Here is a 20483-nt window from a genome sequence, read left to right on the forward strand (position 1 = left end):
TGCACAAAAATATGCTTGGCTAGAGTGTATCCCAAAGAGCAACCTGAGAAGGCAGACAAAATGTATGTTATCATAGATGAGCAGAGCAACAGATCCCTGGCAAGGCCAGAATTCTTTGACTTGTTTGATATCCATGACCACTACTCTCTGTACAACCTCAAAACCTGCTATGGGATTACCCGAGTGACAGGGAGGAGAGCAAGTGGATATGTAATAGAGGTGACAGACGGCAGCAACAAGTCAAACTTGCCTACGCTCATTGAGTGCGACCAGATGCCTGACAACAGAGATGAGATTCCTACACCAGCAGCCGCTCGGCACCATTCTCATCTAAAGTCCATAATGCATCAGCTCCCACCACTAGATCCGGAAGCAGAAATCTTGCTGTTATTGGGCAGAGACGCACCAGCACTGATCAAGGTCCTGGAGATAGGCGATGGCCCACCAACATCTCCCTCTGCTTACCAACTCGCCTAGGGATGGGTGATAGTCGGCGATTGTCTGCTTAATCGAACAAGGAGACAAGCGTTCATGCATACATTACGAGTGTCTTAGAGAATGGACGTCCTACTCTATTTGAACCATGTCCTAACCATCTAAGCACCAAGGAGATCTTAACTGCGAGGACCTGAATCTTAATTCAGCTACCATCAGATGTAGAAGAACATCTAGGGGACTCAGTGTTTCAAGTCACCAAGGATGATGACAAACCTACTCTTTCTGTAGAAGACAAAGAATTCTTAAGAATTATGAATAAAGAGTTCTTTATAGATGAATCAAATAATTGGGGTAGCTCCTCTACCATTCCGGACACCCAGACCTTGACTCCCTAACAACAGAGAGTAAGCACTCTCACGATTTACGTACTGCGGAGAACTCTGGAAAGGAAACCGGAGACAAAAACAACACTTCATTAACTTCATGAATGACATGTGGACAATAGCCATGCAGAGCTAGCTCCACCCTTAAGGGATAATGAAGATGTTGGTACTTGCCTATCTTCAGTGTATACCATCAGCAGAAACCAGGCCAAAATCCAGATCGTCTTTGATTCCAGTGCGCAGTTTCGCAGAATCTCACTCAACAATGTGGTTCTCACGGGACCTGACATGATCAATACTTGTTAGGAGTAGTGATCCGCTTCAGAAAGAAGTAGTCACTGTGACAGCTGCCATCCAACAAATGTTCTGCTGCTTTGTCATGCACCAAGACTACAGAAATTACCTAAGATTCCTGTGGTACCGTGACAATGACATCAATAAGGAGATTGTGGAATACCAGATGCGAGTGCATGTTCTTCGGTAATAGTCCATCACCTGCAGTAGCCACATTTACAGGCTCAGAAGGACAGCCCAAGAAGGAGAAAAAGAGTATGACGCAGATGCCAGACACTTTGTGGAAAAGAACTTCTAATGTAGATGATGGGACTAAAGTCCTTACCTACTGCAGAGGAAGCAATCAATTTAATAAGGACGACACAAGCAATGCTGGCAGACGCAAATCTAAGGCTCCACAAAATAGCCTCCAATAGTCCTGAAGTAATGAAAGCATTCCCTTCAGACGATCATGCCAAAGACAAAGAACTTGGACCTGAGAGTGGACACACCTCCTTTCCAACGAAGCCTTGGATTAAATTGGGATCTAAAGAGAGACATCTTCACATTCCAAGTCTCAACCCAAGATAAACCGTATACTCGCCGAGGTGTCTTGTCCATAGTCAACAGCCTGTATGATCCACTGGGGTTTGTGGCTCCAGTCATGATACAAGGAAGAACCTTGTTAAGAGAGCTCTCATCAAGTACTACCGAGTGGGACACCTCACTACCTCAAGCAATGAAGCCAGAATGGGAAAAATGGGAGAGCTCCCTAAAAGTGCTTGAACAGCGCCACATACCACGCACTTATGTCCCAATACCACTTAATACAGCCAGCCGCAAAGAGATCTGCGTTTTCTCTGACGCATCTGTGAAGGCCATAGCTACGGTAGCCTTTTTGAGAGCGACAGACACAGAAGGAATAGTGCGTGTGGGTTTCATCTTCGGCAAAGCCAAGTTTGCACCACAGCCTAACCACACCATACCACATCTGGAATTTTGTGGATTGGTGCTAGCAGTGGAAATAGTGGAGTTAATAACAGCTGAAATGGACATGCAAATTGATGCTATCCACCTTTACACAGACAGCAAAGTAGTACTGGGCTACATCTACAACCAGACAAGAAGGTTCCATGTATACGCTCAACTCTAGGGTTCAGCCACTCAGATCCACTCCGACTGTGGAACTAACTTCGTAGGAACCTGTAAAGAGTTGAACATTGCATCTGTTAAGATTGACTATCCTACCATTAAAAGGTACCTTTGGGATCAGAAATGCATGTGGATATTCAATCCACCCCATTCTTCACACATGGGAGGATCATGGGAGCGAATGATCGGGATAGCACGCCGCATTCTTAATGCCAACTCGATTCACCCATGAAGTCTTAACCTCCCTTCTGGCAGAAGTGGTAGCCATCATATACGCAAGGCCGCTAGTTCCAGTGTCATCTGACCCTGAGTTGCCACTGATCCTAACTCCAGCCATGCTTTTAACGCAAAAGACTATTAACATTCCTGTGCCACATGGAGACTTTGACAGCAAAGAGCTCTACAAGCGTCGATGGAAACAAATCCAACAGCTTGCCAACTCCTTTTGGAGTCATTGGAAGAAAGAGTACTTGCTGACTCTCCAGTATCGAAGCAAGTGGCAATCCAACAAGCCCAACATCCGAGAAGGTGACCTCGTCCTTCTCAAAAACAACCAACCCAACGCAATAGCTGGCCTCTGGGACTTGTCGTCAAGACTTATCCTGGAAACGACGGACGTGTTCGCAAGGATTGAAGTAAAGACCGTGACCAAGGGACAGCCAAGATCTTCTACAGGCCCATCAATGAGGTGGTCCTCCTCATCCCGCATGAAGAGACTTGAACTCCGTGGACCGTTGTCCACTTCAGAGACTCTTTCTCTCTTTGTGTTGTTTGTCTCTCATTTCAGCTGTGTGAAACCCTTTGAAGAAGACATCGCCTGGATGACTGAGAGAACAAGATGATCGTGAACCTCCCTGAACGTCGAAGGATCCAGTTATAGTAAACTTTGCACTGTTGCATAATGATATAAGGACTGATATAGTGGTATCTTGCGATACCAGACGGGGAGAGTTCTGTCCCAGCAGTGGGTACATGTTTTATCTGTACATATGTAATTTAAACTGTCTTTAGTGCACTCCTCCCTTCTGAGGATTCCTAATACTGAAACACTTTTTGTAACCCATGATAAAAGTCTGTGAGCCTTTGCTTTTAAGAGGAGCCTTTGCCCTTAAGAAAAGTTCCCTCCCCCCTCCACTTTCTCTCACTATCAGAAGAGCTTGAATGCCCCTCAATCTACTTGAGTCTTCCTAGGTGCCTTATAGGCTCAAGGGACCTCCCTTCATGCTCCCCCTGTGTCACATGATTCTTAGGCTTGCTGCCATTGGACCTTGCCCCCTGCCCCCCAGCTTGTGGAGGCGTTCCTTTAGCAGCTCTCGACGAGAGTTCAGTCTTGCCCCATGCTTGCTTCTGAGCCAGCAGCGTTCCGTAACACCCTGTGAAACGATCAGGTTTTTGCCTTCTCTCTTACTGCCTTCTTCTGAAGGCTAAATCAGCCTCATATCCCTCAAGCTTCCTACCTCTACCATAAACCAACTCCTGCAACACAAGAGACCTCCTCTCCCTCCTGCTACCCTATCTCCAGTACCAAAGATCCTTGCCTTGGTGCTTGCGTTTGAAGTGCAACGTTGTAAGTAGAATTTACCTGTACAATAAATAATTTCAAACTTACATAATCTTTGTATTGAGGACTGATTGGAGAGAAGTTTAGCTGCCTGAATAGGAAAAAGCACGGATGTTTACCTGATTCAGAACATAGATGTTCTTTGCACCAATGGAAGGCAGTTTTGCACTAATGCACGATTATTAGTAAAATAAGTGGCACAACATGTAATCATATGAACCTGGTGAGTCTTTAAACGAGAGTAACTGTTCTTGGCCTAAAAAAATTGTCAATTTTGATTATACCTTCCAATATTATTTTAATATATGAATGTTTTGTTTAGAGATGTATAATATTTTTGGCTCATATTTTTTAGATGAAACAGTTTGGAAACATCTTAAGCGAATGGAGGACAAAGATCAATGAACAGAGACTCATGCAATTATCAGAGGCTTCCTTTATTACTAGTGCAAATCCCAATCAAAGTTATCCATTCAGGCTCTGCAGGATCTTCTGAACTCTGTTTATTGTACCTTTTACTTTTTCATACTGTGTTCACAGTGCTGGAAGCTCCCTGTTCCAACAGAGTCCCAAGCTCTGTGATTTAAGTCACAACTCAGTGCTGCATACATTTTGGTAGTGCTACAGACATGAGAGGCAGTAGCAGTAGTAATGATTCCTGAAGAAGGCTGTAAATCAAATCTCAGGAGGGAAGAGAAGCGAACAAAAAGAAGCACTATTTACCTGTTTTTCCCCAGCATCCTTTTTCTGGGATTCAGACTTCATTTTTGTTATTCACAGAAAAATAAACTGTTTCAATATTTCATACAAAAGGTTTAAAAGCATTCATCCTTGTGTGCCACTAATGAGTGGTTCAACAATAAAATAACATTCACTCAGGATCAGAAGTGTGCAAATAGTAAACAACTTTTAGCATAACTAAGCAAAAGTGATCTGGCTTCTTGTATGCATCAGTCAGTTAATTGCTAGCAAGTAAAACTGAAATGTTCAGCCTGCACTCCGTCATTTCTAAACCTGCTCCTTCTCAGACTGGATGGAACCCAATGTGGACAAATAAAGGGAAAATGGCAGCCACAAAAGAAGGCATCCCATTATACTGAAAAAACAATTATAAATCCCAATGATAAAACACATGAATGGTGAACACTGATAAAACTGTCCATCATAACACTGTTTGATCCCTAATCTATAAACTATATCTCCCCTCCATCCTATCCCCAGCCCAATATATAACATGCTGGGGCTCAATGGCTTCTGACTGTCATCTGCTGAATTCTTCAAATACTGTGAGCATAAACAGGCTTCAGTCACACACAGAACAAGTGCCACTATTGATGGCGATTTTCAGAGGTGCAAAGGAATGGTGAAAATCTGCTTTACAGAGCGCATTAGTCTGTTATCTAGGGCAGGGAATGACATCTGCCTTCCATTCTAATGGGGGTAAGGTGAGAGGCATAATAATGATTTGCATTTACTTCCCTCTGTTTAGGGATATACAGTACCATACAATGATAATCGAATAAGATGGATATACACCCAGAAGTATGTGAACAGTGGATACAGGTGCACACTGATTTACACTGGTAAACACATTTTTGGGAACATTTTGTTTTCTCCACAACCTTCGGTGAAACAAGTAGATTTTAACAAGCTGAACACAATTTGTATGCCAGACATAGCCTGCTGCCTTATAGTTGCCTAGAAAGTTACAAACGACATTCTTGAAGGCTGTCCATGCAACACGTTCTGTACCTTCCAGAAGACCATCAAAGTGTCTGTCCTTCATCACAGCTCAGATTTGTGGGCCAACGAAAACACCTTCTTTTATTTTGGCATCACTTATGAGTGGAAACATTTGCCACAAATAATCAAAGGCTTTACTTTGCTTGTTCATTGCCTTAACAAAGTTTTTCATCAGGCCAAGTTTGATGTGCAAAGGTGGAAGAAATATCTTACTTGGATCCACCAATGGGTTGTGCACAACATTCTTCTGTCCTGGAACCAGCTTCTTGCGGAGAGGCCAGACTTTTCTGACTTAATGCGAATCTCTTGCTCGACTGTCCCACTCACAAAGGAAGCAACAATACTTGGTGTAACCAAGCTGCAGACCCAGTAGAATTGCAACTACCTTGAGATCACCACACAAATTCCAGTTGTACCTCGAGTACTCAATGTGGTTCAACAGTAGCTGCATGTTCTCATACGTTTTTTTCATATGAACGACATGTCCGACAGGTATTGATGGGTAGATATTGCTGTTGTGCAGCAAAACAGCCTCAAACTTAAGATTGATGAATCAATAAACAGTCACCATTCTGTTGGGTCATGGTCACATCTGAGAGCACAAAACAATCCATTGATGTCACAGCAAAAAGTCAGACTGTCTACTTGGTTGACAGCTGCAAAATACTGAAATTTTCATATCAGATGACAAAAGATTCCATACTTGCAGCCTTGACCCAAGCAGCTCTGCCTGACTCTTCGATAAAGCCAAATCTCTGACCAGATCGTTCAGCTCTGACTGAGATATTAAATGAGGATCGCTGGATGTTGATGGCACAAAGTTCAGGATCAGCCGCAGCTTCCACCTGCAACGGCTCGCCATCATCGCCTACCTCCTCATCCTCGTCATCAAGTGTCCACACCTCTGGCGGTTTTGGAACAGGAAGACTGTCGTCATGCAGCACTGGTCTCATTGCCAATGCAAGGTTAGGGTACTCAATAAACTTCCTGTTCTTTGATGAGTATCCTGACTATTTGTCATGCAGAAGTAACAGTCAGTTATATGATCTTTCTGTTCCCCTCCATATCATTGGGATGGCAAATGGCATGGATGGTCGCACACCTTTCAGCCAAGCTCGCAGACTACTGGCGCAAGATGCGCAACATATATGAGGAGCCCATGCTCTGTCCTGGTCACCAACTTTGCACCCAAAGTATAACTCGTATGCCTTCTTAATAAGTGCAGTCATACTCCTTTTCTGTGCTTTCAGAGTAAACTCACCACAGATGTAATAAAACATGTCACGGCTATTACGACATTGGCGCGACATTTCATAAAGTATATGAAATTAATCCTCAAGATTTAAACTCAACAGTTTTAGCGATACGATTTGCTTATTCACACAGAAGTTGCATAGGATACTAACTCATTGCTGCTGCTTATATAAGGCTGCGTCATCATGGAAACAAGTTGGAATCTTGCAGCCGAGCTGAGGCTTGCCCGAGCAAGTTCTGGCATGATCAGGCAGAGTTTCTTGGTGTATCTTAAAAAAAGTTAGTGTCTGCTACATGTTACGTTGCTTATGGCCATCAAAAATACGACATGAATTTTAAAAATCATAAAAACTACTGTCCAGCAAGAAAATTTATGTACGCAAGATTATGTTTTAAAATTTCACAATTATTGTAACACAGAATTGGCCATTTCTCAAAAACCTTACGTGTTGTACAAATTTTGAAGTAATATCTGTGATCAGCATCAAAAAATCTATTTGGAACACCAAAAGCCTGAAGGAAACAAAAACTTTGTTTACTAGTGTTATATGAGGAATACAACTCTCTATCCGAGCATGTGTGTACCAGAGAAATATTCTGAAGACAACTATAAATCCAGGTACTCTTAATTCAACAATGCTAAAAATGTTCCTTTCTTCAATTGTGTCAGACATGGCTGGAAAAGATGGTGCAAGCTTGTGAACCAGTGACTTAGATATACAGTCTTGGGAGCCTGCTCAATGAGCCACAGCTCTACTGCTATCTAGATGTCTTTCAGTAAGTTCGCCACTTCTTGTCAGGACCAGAGCGATTCCTTTCTGTGCTTTCCATCCTGCTGGTAAATGGATCTCCATGGCCTGCTGTTGTGCTCCTGTTCTCAGCTATGTTCCATATCCTGTAGACCTGCAGTGTGTGGATAGCTTCCTGACCTCAGTTGGACCAGCTTCCTTCCTTGCTTACCCTCTCTATGCCTTCTGGTACTGTCCATAGCTTGGCTGGTGAGGAATCGGTAAGAGTAGAATACACATTTACTGTAATTATCAGGGATTAGAGTTAACATTTCTTTTCATGATTTACATCTTCCACCCAGCATGTGCTCTATGGGGGCTCAAGGCTTAAACAACACTTATCACATATCACTGAAAAGATGTCAGTCTTAGTATTTCAAAATAGATTATTTTTACTGTTTATTCCCTCAGGGAGCCTTCAGATTGTTTACTGCCTCTAGATAAGGGAATACTGAATTTGGTTTGCAGACTCCTAACAAGCCATGTCAGAAGTTTCCATTCTTATAACTGTGGAAGTGCTCGTGGGATTACAGTATCTCTGTTAGAGTCTAAAGTTAAGGCTGTACTCTACAAATTGTCACCATAGATCTCTGCTCTGAAAACATGCACCTATGTGTCAGAACGAGCACAATATTTTAATGCAGGGATGATAAAACTACACTGTAACCTGTGCATGTAATTACCCTCAGTTTACGCAGAGAGACCGGTAGTTTATAACGTATGCTTATGTAAATACTTGTGTGCATACTTTGAAACACCAGTTAGCTGACACCTCCACCTGTTCACCTAGATCCTCCACCACGTAACCAAGATTTCTCATCCAAAAATGCAATTCTGTTTCCATGACTTGCACGTACACTGCTTACAAAATACCACCCCAAAACACCCTCATTTTTATTTGGTTTTTGGCACTTCAAAGCAGATTCTATGTAGGTATTTCCCTTATCCTCCCTGAAGCAATAGAGGGCTGAGTAACTTCACAAGGAGCAGCAGTGGGATTTGAACCTTAACATCCCAGGGTCATAACCAGTAGGCTACTTTTCCATATACTTAAGTGGTACTCAGAATGCTAAGTATGCACGTACTACCTACACTTACCAGGCATAAGGGCTATATCTGCATGGATAGTCTGATTTTACATGCACAAACCCCACCTAACTTTCAAAATTAACCCCCTGAACATGCATATGAAAAAAGGTGAAAATGCTTTTCTGCTGACACCTTCAAATGAGGAAGATCTCTAAGTAAAAGTGAAGTGGGAGTGCATGTCCTCATCTCAAGCCGGATTCCGTTACTGCGCAGACCTGCCTGTGAATGTCTTCAGTGGCGTATAGAGTCACTACTAATAGTACTGCCAGCAGGCAAGGCGAGAGCAATCTATGGAAACGTGTGCACCCCAGAGACAAACTCCTATTGTGTGTACAAGGCAGCGCTTACAATGCTGAAGGGTGTGATGGCATATGCACCTGGAAAATGCAGAGGATGATGGAGGGGGATCAGATACCAGAGCCATTCCATTATTAAGGGACAGATCTATCCCATAAATATCACCATCTCAGGGCACTGCTGCTGTACAGATAACATACACGCAACATAAAGCATAAATAAAAACAGGTGAAACCAGCCAAAATCCCCAAACATATCCAACCCTTTTTACATGATGGCATATTTCCCTTACAGGATATTTCTACAGTAACTTGACTGTCAGTTTTTCTTGAAATTCAAGAACTATGTCCCCTTAGAAACTACATTTTGGCACGTCTCCTTTTTTCTTTGTAAGTTGAGAGGTGCTGTGTGTGGGGTGGAGGTCCGGCCTCCTCCCATTCCATGTGGGGTGTCCTGCAGCTCCCACTGCTGTCGTTCCACCCACACTCAGATCCCAGTGCTGAGGTCGCTGATCGCGCGTCCTTTCACCAGTTTCCGCAAGAACTCCTTCTCTCTCTGAATATTGTGGGTCCAGGACTGAAAGAGGAAATAAGAAAGTGGGCAATACTGAGAGATCTGGCACTTTTATAAAATAGTTGTAAAAGATCAAGCATTTCATTTCTCAGACCCCATAGTGAGATCAGGTATTGATACTCAGTGCACAGGCACAAACCTAGGCTTGCTGTGAATCTACTGATTTCCCTTCTGTTGTGACATTTTCCTTTTCTCACTAATAATGTTATAATTATTATAACATTATTAGTGAGAAAATTACTCCCTGTTATAATGTAACTTTTGTTGTTGTTTGCTCTGTTAACTGGTTACCCCTTGTTTACTGTAAACCGGTACGATAAGACCTGGTCTTGAGCATCGGTATATTAAAAGAATTTAAATAAAAAATAAATAAAATAAATAATAACTGAGTAGAAAAAATGACTGGCTTTGAAAGTGCACAATCGTTTTAATAAGGTCCAAACTAATCTTTGCCTTCTGTGAAAGAAGCGTGAGAGAGAATATTTGAGAAAGGAAACAGATGAAGAGAGAGCACATTTCAGATGAAGTGCTGTTTAACTGACAAGCCGGTCTTTTGGGGATTTACAAGCAAACAACATGTTAAGAGAAGAGTCCCAGTGAGATTCCTTTATATTCCATGCGACTAGCAGCATAGTTAGCTGGTAACCTTTCTGGCTAATTTTATCGGGACCCCTGCGCTGCTGAATATAAGTTTATCCAGCTAGCTTTAGAATTGCTTCTTTAGAAGCCCTAAAATTATCCTGCTATGTTAGGCAGATAACTCTGAAAATCAAATTTGGCTGGATCGCCTCACCTGCACCTGGCTTTCTCGGGGCCAGTCGAGATGGTGGGATTTTCAGATTCTGCCACTTGTCTGGCTAAGTTCAAACTTACAACAAAAAAATGTGCGGCATACAATATACTGGACAATAACAATGTGACAAGAAGAAAATGATTTATTTACCATATGCACACTGAACAGTGCGCATGGCATTCAGTGGATAGTACCCAATACTGTAAATGCGAAAGGACCCCGACACGGCCGTGTTTCGCATCAAGCTGCGTCAGGGGGACCGAAAATGAAAATGATATAAATTACTGTGCAGGTAGGCGGGCACACAAATCACACAAAGTTTTATGTATGTAGCTGGAAAAGGACCAAAACAAGGCCCGGATAAAGTGTGGAAGTACAAAACAGATAACAAGAGAACTGGAGGGAGAAAGGCAAAGGAGGTAAACGGCTATGGGGCAGGGAAGGGGAGGGCTGCAGGGGGAAACACAGGATTGAAGCATTGTTAATAGCAAAGAATAGTGCTGATTGAAGAAAAAGGTGGCCAAACAACACTTACTCGTGTATTGTGTAAGGCAGATCATTTTAACTGGTAACAGACAGACCAAGGCTAGACCCAAGGCATCAAATGCCTTCCCCATCCCACCCCGCTACAACAACAAAGTCCAATAAGTTATTTCTAAGTTTATAATTTCATGACGCCAATGAGATAACTGCCTAATGATAAACAGTATCACTTGGGAATTATTCAGTTCCTCTCCAATCCGGGTCACATGACTTTTTTCTTTTTCGCATGTTTTTCAGCCCCGGTAGTTAGTTCCTCCCCCCCTTCCCCCCCCCCTTTTTTTCCCAAACCCCCCCTGCCCTCTTTTTTCCTTTCTACCCCTCCCCCCTTTTTCCCTTCCCCATCTCACCCCATCACAATAACAAAGTCCAATAAGTATTTTTTAAGGTTTTAATCCTACGATGCCAATGAGATAACTGCCTAATGATAAACAGTATCACTCGGAAAATTTCCAGATACTGTCAAATCTGGGTCACATGACTTTCCTCTTTTTCGCGCGTTTTTCACTTTGTATCTGCCCATTTAAACGCTGGAGTCGATGTTTACTTTCTGGCACATCACGGTGAGGAGTACAAGCCCTTTTTCCATTTTGTAGACCCAGTGGCAACGATCCTCTGATACATTTTGTCTTTTTTTAGTTTGATCCTCTTCTTTGGAGACCAGTTGGTCCAATTCTCAGTAATTTAAAACTATATACTTCTTTGGCCGCACGACATCGGGTAACTTTTGTACACATAAGGCTGATACTCATGTCTTAGCAATATGGCATTTTGGATAGATTTTTCGGATAAACAAACTTGTCACGGCTTCATTCTTATTTCTCAGATGGTGTGAAATAAAAGAGAAATACATTTTTCCCCACGCCGAATCCAGCATTCGTGCCCATCTGAAAATTGTAACTGCTAATACCCCTGCACTTATCCCGATTTCCGTGGCTTTGCCGACTCTCCCGGTTTACCAATTTGGTTTATAACCTGTCCAAAAGTGGAGAATGCTGACACTACTATCCATTATTTTCTCTGGTCAAGGAGTGCTGCACCCTTTGGTTTTTGGTACCTTTTTATTTCTTATGATCCTTCGATATTTTCTATTCTTCCATTTCCTCATAGGAGTCTTGTATCAACCCTATCCGCGATGCCTCCAGCACATTGAGCTTCAAGTTAGGAGCCAACTCTAACAACTCTGGTACTTACAATTCACCTTGTAAGGTACTTCATTTCTGCTTTAATTTTGCTTACATTCTTCATTCTGTTTGACCTGATGGTTCGCTATTACAATAGCAATCACATACAATGGCTCCCTACAGCCGACTAAGTATTTATACATTTCCAAAACTCTGAAGGTACCTCTGCGCATTTGATGCCTTGGTCTAGCTTGTCTGTCTGTTACCAGTTAAAATGATCTGCCTTACACAATACACGAGTAAGTGTTGTTTGGCCACCTTTTTCTTCAATCAGCACTATTCTTTGCTATTAACAATGCTTCAATCCTGTGTTTCCCCCTGTAGCCCTCCCCTTCCCTGCCCTATAGCCGTTTACCTCCTTTGCCTTTCTCCCTCCAGTTCTCTTGTTATCTGTTTTGTACTTCCACACTTTACCCGGGCCTTGTTTTGGTCCTTTTCCAGCTACATACATAAAACTTTGTGTGATTTGTGTGCCCGCCTACCTGCACAGTAATTTATATCATTTTCATTTTCGGTCCCCCTGACGCAGCTTGATGCGAAACACGGCCGTGTCGGGGTCCTTTCGCATTTACAGTATTGGGTACTATCCACTGAATGCCATGCGCACTGTTCAGTGTGCATATGGTAAATAAATCATTTTCTTCTTGTCACATTGTTATTGTCCAGTATATTGTATGCCGCACATTTTTTTGTTGTGATTTTCTCTGTGTGTGCTGTTTACTCCGCCCCTTCTCTGTTCTAAGTTCAAACTTAGCCAGCCAAGTGACACTGAATATTGGTCTTATGAGACTCACTAACTACTTGGTGCAAAAGCCTCAGCCCTCATCTGATCCTGCACTGCCTTGCATCCTTCCCGAGACACTTCCATGTACATAAGCAGGGGGATTTCCTGAATCCCCCCTGTACTTGTGTGTACCTGTGTGCTGAAGTCCACAGGTACACTGTACCTGCAGACACTACTTGAGTAATTACCATACGCACATTCACACCCCCTCTTTGGCAGGCATAACTCATACTTCATTCCAACTCTGCTCCCTGGAAAGCCTCTGTCACTGCCATGTGCACAGAGCCCACAAAACCAAATTCTATGCATGCACATGGCTTGGAAAATTTTGCCCATTAAGAGTAATTTTAAAAGCCATTCTGTGGGAAAAACAGAACCAGGCTTTTACAAAATTACCCACATGATATGTAGGTCCGAGTGTGCACACTGTGAAGGGGCATTCTTGTGGGTGGCACACTTCTGCATTTCAAAAGGAATGTGCATAATTTTCCCTGAAAATATGTTCAGCTAGTTTTGCTGGGATCACTTTCAAAGGGAAAGTACCTGTCTACCTGTGACCTTTCCCTTTGACAACTGCAGGTAGAAAGTCCTCACAGGCTTTATACTGCTACACTCTAATTACTCCCAAAGACGGCAATTTTCAAAGCGATATCTACAGGCAGAAAGCCTTTATCTATGTGAGAGCTCTTCTAACAAGCCTACTCTTAGCCGCATTCCTGGAGATTGGCTTAGCTCAGGGAGGACCTAGCATTCCCCTACTGCATTAGCACAACGTACCTAAGCATGGGATAAATAATACAAAATGAATGACACCTACTCTCACTTGGGGGCTGTTTGAGGCTGAAATCTTGCTCCTTCTTCGGTGATGGCTGGATAGCTTGCTTTTTGATGTTATAAGTATGAATCTTTTTTTAGGCAATAATGGAAGCTTTGTTTTAACCTTATGTATGCTTATATTGTACACCGCTGAGAATTTTAAATGGCGCGGTCTATACATTTTTTAAAATAAATAAATTATATGTAATGTCTGGACAGCATAAGGTATAGAGTAGAGCATGAGATTGTGTTTAGGGACACTCTTCCCTCCCTTTTCACGTCCATCACCAATGTGCCCCTTTTAACCATGGACAGCTTGGACAAGAATAAAAGCCTCAATTTCCATGGATAATATTCTCTTTTATTCATGGAAAGGGCCTGTAATTTTATAAGTCTGTGGACATAGGTAAAGTCTGCCTGTGCTGTTTACAGGTAGACGTTACCTGGCGTAAGTTTACTTTGAACATTCCCATTTAAGTGGCCAGGTACATGAACAAAATCACATTACAAAGTTACATCTGCTCTATTATGGACATGACTTGAAAATCAAAGTATACATGTAAGACTCAATCCCACCCCCACTGCAGGTTAAAGAATGCGCAGAATCCACCCCCAGCTATTTTATAACTTCCATTACTGAGCATAGAACCGGGTTTGAAAGCACTGAGAGGATAACTTTCATACAATCCCTGCATATTACCGCGTAGAGATCAGGGCTGGTGGGGGGGGTGACAAAATCCTGCCAGCACAAGGCCGGGAGGGTGCTGAAGCAGACCCAATAGCACCAAAGGGAGTGGCATGCTGGAGCCACTGCTGGTGGTAGGAGGGAGTGCTGTACTGGTGAGGGGTGCACGACCAAAAGTTCATCTAGGGTGCACCAGCCCTGGCGGAGATCGACTGCAGTCTTTTGTAACCTGAGTGTACCAAGTACAGCAGATTATAAAATCTGTATATGTATGCGGGTGAATACATGAAATGTATTGAAAGTGTGTATTTTGAAAGCAAGTACTTTCCCTGCCTATTCTGGAAACATGTACCTGTGTATTTTATGCTTGAAAAGTATTACAACTTGCTCATGTAAAACCCTGATTTCTGCGTGTAGGTTGGTGCATTTTAAGTAAGTGAAATCACCAGTTTCCTGACTCCTCTCCCAGTTCATCCAGACATGACAAGAGAGCAGTCTGACAGTTGTGTGAGATAATTAATAAACTATGGCACGTACACAAGTAGGTCTATAGAGCAGCAGGTACTTCTGAGCGTGTCGATGTGTACATGAAAGTGAAAACACGCTGCTCCATTCAATATTTAGAAAACAGTGTGTGCACAAGGGCACAGATGCTCATTTTTATGCATTCAGCCCTTAGGGCCAGATTTTTGGATCTACGCGCGGGCGTAGATTTGTGCGCACAAACCTATGCCCAATTTTATAACATGTGCGCGCAGCCGGGCACATGTTATAAAATCCGGGGTCGGCGCGCGCAAGGGGGAAAAGGCCGCTTGTCTTTCGCTCCCCCCCACCTGCTCCTCCCTTCCCCTATCTAACCCACCCCCCCAGCCCTACCTAAATCCCCCCACCTTATTTTATTTTTTACGCCTGCCTCTTGCAGGCGTATCTTGCGCGCGCTGGCTGGCTGTCGGCAGACTCGGGACCGCCCCCGGACCGCCGCCATGCCCCCGGCCCCGCCCCCATGCCCCCGGCCCGCCGCCATGCCCCCGGCCCCGCCCCCGCCCCCATGCCCCCGCCCCCATGCCCCCGGCCCGCCGCCATGCCCCCGGCCCGCCGCCATGCCCCTGGCCCCGCCCCCGGCCCGCCCCTTTTTCAAAGTCCCGGGACATAAGCACGTCCCGGGGCTTGCACTCGCCGCCGAGCCTATGCAAAATAGGCTCGGCGCACGCAGGGGCAGGTCTTCGGGGTTACACGCGTAACCCTTTGAAAATTTACCCCAGAGCGTATCTGGGTGGTTTGCTAATTACCCTTTTAATATGCAGGGGAAGCTTTACTGCATAGCGTGCGATCTTTAGTGTGTGCAAAATGGTCTTGCCGTGCACAGTTAACTTTATTGTATAAGCTCCTTCGTGTATTCCTTTGGCAACACACGTACACACCGTCATGCCAATATAAGTTCCTGAATCTGACTGCAGACAGAGATATGACAGATTAATAGAAAGGTGAGAAGCACCAAAGGAGAGACTCAGCAAAACAAAGAAAGAAACAGCTGTTTGCTGGAAGCTCCCGGCTTCCCCACATTCATATTAACGAGAAGGAAAGGAAACCAGATCTTCTTCTCTCTCTTCAGTAACAATTTCCTGGGAGGAGCAAGGCCGTGAAAGGGCATCAATAATGGATACCTGCTAGCAGATGGCTCTGAAACATAAGAGGCAGAAGAACCTCAATCACGATTAGGTGACCAACCCCAAAATAAGGGGAAAAAGGCCACATGAATTCTCTCCAACACAAAACAATTGTGCCTTCCAAAAATATGATTCTGCAATTAGTTTAGGAAACCATACATCAGTTTGATAACCTTGGCTAAGATTAGCATCCCGAGGGCAAGGGAGAAAGGATGAGTTAAGATGCAAGTTCGGTAATTAAGTACAAGTTCTAACAGAAAGCTGGAGTCTCCGCCTACGCAGAGGACCCAGGAGGCTGAACGCTTGCTCAATGGCCACACTACTACTGCTAGCTGTTTCGATTCTCACAGAGCCTGTGGTTAGGCGAGGGGACGGGTGGGTGCTAAAGGGAACTAAGTGGGGATGAAGATGGAGGCGTAGAAAGGAGGATTGCCTGGATAAGGAGAAATCTTGCAGGCGGTCACACTCTGTGGCTGCTGGTTGGCAGTAGTGTGGATAGGATAACTGGGCAGATACAGGGAGCTTGTTCCCTATGGAGGAGATAGCAATAGAAAAAGATCTGTGAAGAGATTGTGTGTTAGGACAGTGTTAGGACACTGGAGTTAAAAGAATGCAAAGAACAGAAAGGTGGGAAACAGAAATAAAGTCAGATGGACCAGCCTGGTGATTCAGTGGCAGTGTTGTTCTCTGTCCTGTGGAGGGACCAGGCTTTGATTCCTGGGCCAGTTGTTGCTGGTGGGGGCTGCCTCTGGGGGAGAGAGGAAGTCTTACCATTACTCAACAGTGACACCTAGTGCCCAGGCTCGGGGCCATGTTACTGTGTCCCAGAGGGAGCTGCTGGGGCGAGGCAGATATGAAAATAGGAAAACCATATTCCTGGGTAATTGGGAATGAAGGTTCATGGCACCATAGTCCAATACAGGTCAGTTGGAAAGTGGCAGGTCATAAAGGCAGGTTCAAGAACCACAATGAAAAGGAACATAAGAACATAAGAAAGGAGAAGAAGGAGAAAGAACATAAGAAAGGAGAAGAAGAAGAAACACCGTTATTCCTTCCTCCATCAGGAGTCCTACCGATGCCTCAGCCATCGATGTCACCGATAGCATCTTTGCTGCCATCGGTGCCTCCGATCCTTCCATCGGATGCCCTCGGTGCCTCCATCGATGCCTCTGGTGACGCCCTCAGTGCCAAAACCAGGACCTTCAGGTAAACCAACATTCCGTCCCTCTGAGGATCCTAGGGGTGCTGGTGATGAACCCTATGATCCATGGACAGATGACTCGCCCCAGGATACCGATGACTTACCATCACCAACCTTTCCTACTGAAAGCAGGAAGCGTTCTCCTCCAGAGAACTTGTCCTTCATTAATTTTGTGAAGGAAATGTCTGAATTGGTTCCATTCCAACTTCAGACAGAACAGGATGCTAGACACCAGATGATGGAACTTCTGCAATTTCTGGATGCTCCTAAAGAGATCACCTCTATCCCTATCCATGATGTCCTCTTGGATCTTCTAAAGAGGAATTGGGAGCACCCTGGTTCGGTGGCATCAGTCAACCGAAAAGCAGACATCACCTGCCTAGCCCAATCAACTCCAGGTTTCCAAAAAACTCAATTGGATCACTATTTAGTGGTTGTGGAGTCAGCCCAAAAGAAGGCCCGACGCTCCAAGCCCCATTCCTCTTTCCCTCCAGGGAAAGAACAAAAGTACCTGGATGCCATAGGTTGCCATGTCTTTCACGTTTCAATGCTTATATCCCGCATTGCCTCTTACCAACTCTATATGACCCAGTACAACAGGGTCCTCTTTAAGCAAATTCAGGACATTGCTGAGTCCCTACCTCAGCAGTTCCAAGGGCAATTACATGCCCTGGCTCAAAAAGGATTAGAAGTGGAAAAACATGAAATAAGATCAGCATATGACATTTTTGACACCGCTTCCAGGGTATCAGCAGAAGCTATTTCTGCGAGGAGGAGGGCCTGGCTAAAGTCTTCGGACCTACGACTGAAGTCCAGGACAGACTATCTGACTTGCCTTGCACCGGTGACAACCTTTTTGGAGAACAAATGCAGCAAGCAGTGGCACAGCTCGAAAATCACCATGAGACTCTTCGCCAACTTTCCTTGTTGCCTTCAGAATATCCTGCTAAGCAAACATTCAGAAAGGATTCCAAAAAGTCTTTCTACTGCCAAAAGAAGTCATATTTGCCACCGACCAGAGGTCGTTCAACTAAGCCTTACCAGAAAGGCCAATCCAGACAACCTCGTAGACAAAAACCACAGACAGCCCCTCAGCCAAGTCCAGCATCTGGTTTTTGACTCTTCTCTAGAGAGCAGCACTCGGCCTCCACTATTGCATGTTCCAGTCGGAGGTTGATTGTGCCACTTCAGCAACAGCTGGCACACAATCACTTCAGACCTGTGGGTGCTTACCATAGCTACTCAAGGTTATCACCTCAACTTTCTCTCCATCCCGCCGGACTTCCCACCTCGGCTGACATGGGAAACATCCGACCACTCACCGCTCCTGGATCAGGAAGTCTCCCTCCTCCTACGATCCAAAGCAATCAAACCAGTGCCCTACTCCCAACAGGGCCTCGGATTCTATTCTCGGTACTTTCTAATCCCAAAAAAGTTAGGTGGAGTTCGTCAGATACTGGACCTTTGCGCCTTAAACAAGTACCTACAAAGAGAAAAGTTCAAGATGGTAACCTTGGGTTCCCTCCTTCCCCTTCTGCAAAGAGAAGACTGGCTCTGCTCTCTAGACCTCCAGGACGCTTACACACACATCACAATAACTCCGTCTCACCGCAAATTTCTGCGATTCCTGGTAGGACAAAAGCACTATCAATACCAAGTGCTACCATGTGCCTCATAGTAGTAGCAGCATTCCTCAGGACTCAAGGTGTCCACGTCTATCCCTATCTTGACGATTGGCTGATCAGGGCTCCCACATAGCATGCTGCTTTGACGTCCCTACGTCTCACCTTGCATACCCTGATCTCCCTAGGGTTCCTCATACTACCCAAAGTCCAGCTTAGTCCCATCTCAAACCCTATCGTTCATAGGGGCAGACTTGGACACCTTCAAAGCAAAAGCATTTCTTCCTCTAGAACGAGCTCTCACTCTCACTTCTCTCGCCCATCAATTGTAGTCTCGACAACGCTCAACTGCACGACACTTCCTAATCTTGCTAGGACACATGTCATCGGTCATGTCACTCCAATGGCTCACCTCGCCATGAGAGTCATGCAGTGGACTCTAAAATCACAGTGGATCCCATCATCTCAACCACTGTCAGCCATTGTCCACATCTCCAACCCACTTTGCTTGTCTCTGGCTTGGTGAAAAATCAGTCCAATCTTCTCCAAGGCCTTCCTTTTCAGGTTCCAGATCCAAAAATTACTCTGACAACCGATGCCTCCAACCTCGGCTGGGGAGCATGTGTTGCCAATTTGCAAACGCAAGGGACCTGGTCTCTAGAGGAAGCCAAACACCAAATAAATTTCCTGGAACTACGAGCAATCAGATATGCTCTCAGGGTGTTTCAGGATCGCCTTTCCAACCAAGTCATCCTAATTCAGACCGACAATCAGGTGGCCATGTGGTACATCAACAAGCAAGGGGGAACGGGCTCCTACCTTCTGTGTCAGGAAGTTGCACAGATATGGGCGGAGGCCCTTTCCCACTCGATGTACCTCAGGGCCACTTACTTGCTGGGAGTGGACAATGTGTTGGCAGACAAGCTGTGTCGCACCTTTCAGATGCATGAGTGGTCCCTCAACCCCACAGTAGCAGACTCAATATTCCAACGTTGGGGTTACCCTCACATAGACTCTTTGCGTCACCTCAAAACCGCAAAGTAGAGAACCTTTGCTCTCTCACTTGCAGCCAACACTCACTACCAAGAGATGCGTTCTCCCTCTCATGGGCCACCGGTCTCCTATATGCATTCCCTCCACTTTCACTTATCTCAAAGACTCTCATGAAGTTACGTCAGGACAAGGGAAACATGATCCTGATAGCCCCTCACTGGCCACGCCAAGTGTGGTTTTCGTTTCTTCAGGACCTCTCCATTCGCAGGCACATTCCCCTGGGGAAGGACCCGCTTCTGATCACTCAGAACGACGGGTGCCTACACCACCCCAATCTTCAGGCCTTGTCCCTGACTGCCTGGATGTGAAAGGTTTAATTCTTCAGCCACCCAACCTTTCTGAGCCAGTTTCCCGTGTCTTGATTTGCTTCATGAAGCCTTCCACGAGAAAATCTTATTATTACAAATGGAACAGGTTTAAGTTATGTTGTTCTTACCTGTCCTTGATCCTTTCCACTTGTTCCACCACGACATTTCTAGACTATCTCTGGCACTTGTTAGAATCAGGTCTACAAACGTCTTCCATCAGGGTGCATGTTATGTGCGATGGCCGCCTTCCATAAAGGTGTTGGGGATGTTCCCATTTCA

General features: G+C 44.7%; 1 protein-coding gene across 1 annotated transcript in view; it reads right to left on the reverse strand.

The window, feature by feature from the left end:
- Window positions 1-9332: 9332 nt before the first annotated feature.
- ST3GAL3 (ST3 beta-galactoside alpha-2,3-sialyltransferase 3) overlaps window positions 9333-20483 on the reverse strand; it is a 278797-nt gene continuing 267646 nt past the window's right edge. Inside the window, 1 exon segment of the mRNA XM_029617491.1 lies at window positions 9333-9554. Coding sequence (XP_029473351.1) covers window positions 9465-9554 — 90 coding nt within the window. The 3' untranslated portion in view covers window positions 9333-9464.

This window comes from Rhinatrema bivittatum, chromosome 10 (genome assembly GCF_901001135.1).
Source record: "Rhinatrema bivittatum chromosome 10, aRhiBiv1.1, whole genome shotgun sequence".
NCBI lineage: Eukaryota > Metazoa > Chordata > Amphibia > Gymnophiona > Rhinatrematidae > Rhinatrema > Rhinatrema bivittatum.